The sequence below is a fragment of the Tupaia chinensis genome, unplaced genomic scaffold (assembly GCF_000334495.1).
Source record: "Tupaia chinensis unplaced genomic scaffold, TupChi_1.0 Scaffold000591_1, whole genome shotgun sequence".
Lineage (NCBI taxonomy): Eukaryota > Metazoa > Chordata > Mammalia > Scandentia > Tupaiidae > Tupaia > Tupaia belangeri.
Window position 1 is genome coordinate 1085350 of NW_006160107.1, and position 5200 is coordinate 1090549.

The following is a 5200-nucleotide window of genomic DNA, read 5'->3' on the forward strand; positions in this document are numbered from 1 at the left end:
CTGGGGACGGGTCGCCCCCGCCGGAGGGCCAGGCCGAGGAAGGGAAATCGAGCGTTAGGGACGTGGTGCAGTAAGTATGGTCTGACCAAGGCTAGTCTGAGCGAGGCTGGGCAGTGGCGTGACGGGGAGCCGGCATTCCAAGTTCCGATTTTGGTTTACTGCTTGTTTTTAGAGAGACTTTTGCTAGAGGGCACGTGCGCTCCCTGGAGAGACACAGAGACAGAAAGCGAGAAATCACCCCCCAGGGCTGATGGCCGCGCCAGGCCCTGCTCCTCCAGTCTCCTTTCAGGATTTTGGGCAGGCAGGCACACGGAGTGGACGGTCAGGGACTCAAACCGGGTGGACTCTGTTGGTGGCCAGCCACCTAACCATTACGCCATCTGCCGGTCCCTTCCGCCCTTGAGTTTTTAAGCCACCAGGTCCGGGTCCTGAACCACAGTCGACTGTGGGAGTCCAGCAATGTAACCATTACGCCATCTGCTGGTCCCTCTGATTTTAAAATTAGACATTTCCCTCAAAATAATATTCCCAATTAAGAGAACCTGAGGTCTCCATGGTGAAAATAAGACCTGTTTTTCGGGCAAAGGGGGTGTTCTAAAGCAGTCATTTAAAGGGTTCTAATTGTAATAGACGATTTGAATTCTTTCCATTCTAGGCATTTGCTTGAAGGATCCTCTTGAAAGATACATCTAAAGAAACATTTCTGTGCTTTACATAGTACCCACCCCGCTTTGGGAACAACACAACTCAAGAATAGCTGAAAATGAGGAAAACATGAAGACAGAAGAAATGCAAGCACAGATTTTTCTCATTATATATGAACCCAGCACATAATTTCGATTCAGTTACTAAGATTCTACATTTCTGGAAGACTTGTCTGATTTTTTTCCCCACACTCTCCCTCCCTCTTCATACACATTCTTGCACGCACACAATAAAATTTGCTTGTGCCAAGTACAGACTTGAACATCTGTGGCTAACCTTCCTGCACCGCAGTGTCCTAGCTGCTGTTGAGGAAGAGCAGATCAGTCGGTTGTCCACAAAGGGCTGCAGGTAGAAAGCACCTGAAGCCAGCCTCTCTGGGGTTGCTGGGGGATGGTTAATTGACAAAGCATTTTGGGACAGAGTAACTTGTACATTTTTCATTGTTTGCTAAAAAAGTACCTTCTATTCTTTGGTGATGTTTTCTATTCATTCTAGCTATTCTAAACTGAATATCTGAGATGAATGATGAATATCAAATACCAGCTTAATTTATGGTCTGCATCTCAGGTGACAACATTTCTCTTTAGATTTTTTTGGACCATTTTCTACTTTCCCTCATTCCTCCCCCTTGACCTTGAAGGACCTCAAGGATATTTCCTAATACTCCTTTTCACATTTTATTGTCTCTTCTCTAAACCCTCTCCCCTCCCTTCCCTCACACAGGGTCATGACCACCTCTGTGTGCAGGCCTCCCCACCCAAAATGTGCACTTGGAAATGCCTTTCAAGCATACTCTTCAATCCCCAGGAGCTCTGTTTCTGTGCTGAGGGCCAACCCCGGACCCCGGGCTTTAAAAAAAAAAATCAACCACCACTGCCAGCTCTTTCCTTGCATCGTTCTGCAGGGCCCTTTCAACTAATCGCCAGATTTTAATCACCATCTTTGTTACTCCTCTCCTTTCTAACTGCTTCTCCATTTACTCAAGCCTGTTTTATGCTGGCTGGGTTATCACCCTCGCCTACACTGTGTTTCTTGGTCCCAGATTGTCTGCATGTGCATCCTTTATTCACAGCCACTAGATAGACTGCCTGAAAGCACAGAACTGATGATGTTCCTGGTCACATACTTTGAGCAGCTCTGACCTTTCTACAGTGTATGTGTGGCTGGTGTGTGGGATCTGGCTCCCTTAGTCACCGGGCCACCTATCGCTATTTCTTATGCTTATCAAACCCATTCTCTTGCTTAAGCATTTCTTTTTGCCTAGATCCTGGGCCATTTCTTTTCTTTCATTTGTTTCGAGTTTATTTCTTTCACAAGAGATGGGGTAAAGGGTACTTCCATCAGGGTTGTCATGCCACAGTCCACCTGCAGCTCAGTCAGCCAGGATCTTGTGCATGCCCATTGTGTACAGGGAAACTTCAGGCTCTTCCCATGTGTTCCAGCATAAGGCAGCAGGCCATTTCACGATGTCCTAATTTTTGGCTTCGTTTCCAGGATCACGCACTTGCCAGAGGCAGAGAAAGAGTAAGAAAGGGAGGGTGTCAAAGCACCCCCTGGGAGAATGGTCAAGCCACAGTATCTTTTTCTCCATTCTCTTCTTGGGATCATGGGAATGCGTGCACACGAGCATGCATGCACACACGCTCACACACACAGCATTTTTCAAGCCCCACAGGTCCAGGACTTGAACTGAGCAGTTAGCCACGTGGGATCCAGCCACCTTAACCTCCATGCTACTGGCTGGCCCTCAAGACATCCGAATCTTTCTTGAAGGTCCAGGTCTTGCTTTCCTCTCAAATGAATAACGAGAAACGATGACTGTCTCTCCCGTGGCATTCACCATGTCTTAGTATTGCAGTCACTTCTGTGGGTCACCACAACAGTGAGAACCTTCAGGACAGGCTCCCCTTCATTGTGTTTGTATGTCTCCATTAATGCCTCGCACACGGTGCTTGTGCAGCATAGGTGACCAGGAAATATATCTTGAGTGTATGTATGAATAGCCAAGTTAGAAAAAGCATATTAGTGGGACCAGCAGCTGGTGTAACTACTCCCACGTAGTTAACCACGGTTTGATTCCCAGACTCGATGACTTAAACTCACGCAGAGTACATGGGTCTGCATGCCCAAGAACCCAGGAAGAGAATGGAGAAGGGATTGTGGCGTGGCCATCCCCCCTTAGGGGCGATTTTTTGCTTTCTGTCTCTGTCTCTCTCTGTCTTTCTGGTGAGCACACATGCCCTATAGCAAAAGTCTCTCAAAAAAAAAAAAAAAGAAAGAAAAAGAAAAAGCATATTAGCAACTAGCTAGAGTAAGTCAATTATTAACTTTTTCTTCAGGGATATTGAGGTTATGAGTTCAAATCCAGCAAAGACTCGTTTTTTCTCGGGTTTTTCCAGTTTCTTCGACAAGGACATCAGAATTCTTCCCCAAAATTGTATAGTGTAACCTAGTCAAAAAAAGAAGTATTGCCATTATAAGACTTATAAGTACACAACCTAGATCCAGAGAAGTAGCTCTGTTGTACCCTGAATTGCCCAAGCAATGACTGTCACCTTTTAAATAGACACTGACATGGAAGCCCGTATCTAGAGACGCAGACTGGAATAGTAGAGATCTGGACATAATCATCCATCCATCCAATACTTTTATTTATTTTTTTTTTGCTATAGGGCCTAAGCATTTGCCAGAGTGAAAGTGAGAAATCACCTCCCCAAGGGGTATGGTCATATCACAATTCCTTCTTCATTCTCCTCTTGGGAACTTAAGCACGCACACAGATGCACCAGTGTGATTTCCAAGCTGCTGGGTCTGAGACTCAAACTGCAGAGTCAGCCGTGTGGGTTCCAGCCATCTTAATCACATGCCACCTGCTGGCTCCCATTCAACACTTTATTTATTTATTTATTTTATTAAGGTTTTTACCATAGGGTGCTTGTGCTCACCAGAGAGACAGTGAGGAAAAATTAGAAATCACCTCCCTGAGGGGATGGCCACACCTCAATCTCCTCTCCTCCATTCTCCTCCTGGGATTTTAGGCAAGCATGCAGACAACTCCCCTCCCCCCCGCCGCCCCGTCCCCATGTGATTCTCAAGCTGCCAGATCCAGGTCTTAAATTGTGGTCGGCTGTGCGCCTTAACCACCACACCACCTGCTGACCCACTATCTGACACATTTTTAAAAGCATATATTACATACTAAAAAACATTGATGAAATTAAGTCATTGCTCTCAGAGAACTTTTACTTTAATGGAGGGGGCAGGAACACAACAAATATTATATGTATTGGGTTGTTGGAAAAGTCATGATGCATTTTTGCATAGAGAAAATACATCATAACTTTTCTGACTACCCAAGAGTGTACACGGAAAAATGGACATACAACCACTGTATACGATATATAATGAAGAAAAGCGAAGCAGAGGAAATTGGGTAGAGTGCTGAGGGGTTGTCATTCTAGGATTTGGATGAACACTTCCTTGAAGTAATATTTGAACAGGAACTGAAAGAGGTTAGTCAGACAGGTGTCTGGGGGGAAGATTCCAGGTGGAGGAACCAGTAAGTGGGAAAGCCCAGGGAGTGGAGCCAGCTGAGTGTGCGAGTGGAATGTGGGGACTACAGATTATGCAGGTCCTTGTGGGTCAACTTAAGGACTTCAGCTGGTACCGATATGGGAGCCCATGGGAGAGCCTGGGCAGGAGGAGAGGGCAAATACAGGGGAATATAAACATGGTGGCAGCAAAAGAGATTTTTTAAAAGTGGTTGGATTTTGATTTTTTAAAAAATTTCGTCAGAAAGAGAGGGAGAAGAAGGAAGAGGAGGTCCTCTCAACAGGATCTTCATGTCGTGATTACCCTGTCTGAGTTGGCTTGGAGTACAGGCACATACTGGAGTGCCTGGCGTGCACAAGGAGATCCTGGGACATGAACCCAGGACCTTCCTCATGTGCATTCAGTTGTGGCTACTGCTACGCCACCCCTAGGCCTCCTGATACTTTTTTTTTTTTTTGAGAGGTTTTTGCTATAGGATGCATGTGCTTGTCAGAAAGACAGAGAAATAGAAAGCGAGAAATCACCAGGGAGGATGACCACACCATAATCCCTTCTCCATTCTCCTCTCGGGATCTTGGGCACACATGCACACATGCCCAGTGTGAGTTTAAGCCACCAGGTCTGGGACTCGAACCATGGTCTACTACACGGGAGTCTAGCAACATAGCCATTACACAACTGCTGGTCCCAGGCTTCCTGATACATTTTAAGGTAAAGCGATCAGGATTTAGATCAGAACTGAGTTGGAAAGAGAAGTCAAGACTCTAAACTGAAATGAATTTGCCATTATCTAAAATAGAGAAAACTTGGTAAGACTGGGGTCAGAAAGACAAGCAGGTAGTGAGGTTAATGCAGTAGATTCCCACGTGACTGACTACAGCTTGATAGGATCTGATGGTTTGAAAATCATGCTGTGTGTGTGTCCAAGATTCCAGGAGAAGTG

General features: G+C 45.7%; 1 protein-coding gene and 1 long non-coding RNA gene across 2 annotated transcripts in view; one reads left to right on the top strand and one right to left on the bottom strand.

Annotated features, from left to right (window-relative positions):
- On the top strand, nt 1–955 carry LOC106735953 (uncharacterized). Its single transcript, XR_001371124.1, has 2 exons — nt 1–70; nt 656–955. It is a non-coding gene; the product is annotated as an uncharacterized LOC106735953 (long non-coding RNA).
- A 2067-nt stretch (nt 956–3022) lies between these two features.
- Nucleotides 3023–5200, bottom strand: part of ATG12 (autophagy related 12) — a 33204-nt gene continuing 31026 nt past the window's right edge. The window contains exon 4 of the mRNA XM_027775663.1: nt 3023–3154. Coding sequence (XP_027631464.1) covers nt 3122–3154 — 33 coding nt within the window. The 3' untranslated portion in view covers nt 3023–3121. The remainder of the gene's footprint in view (nt 3155–5200) is intronic.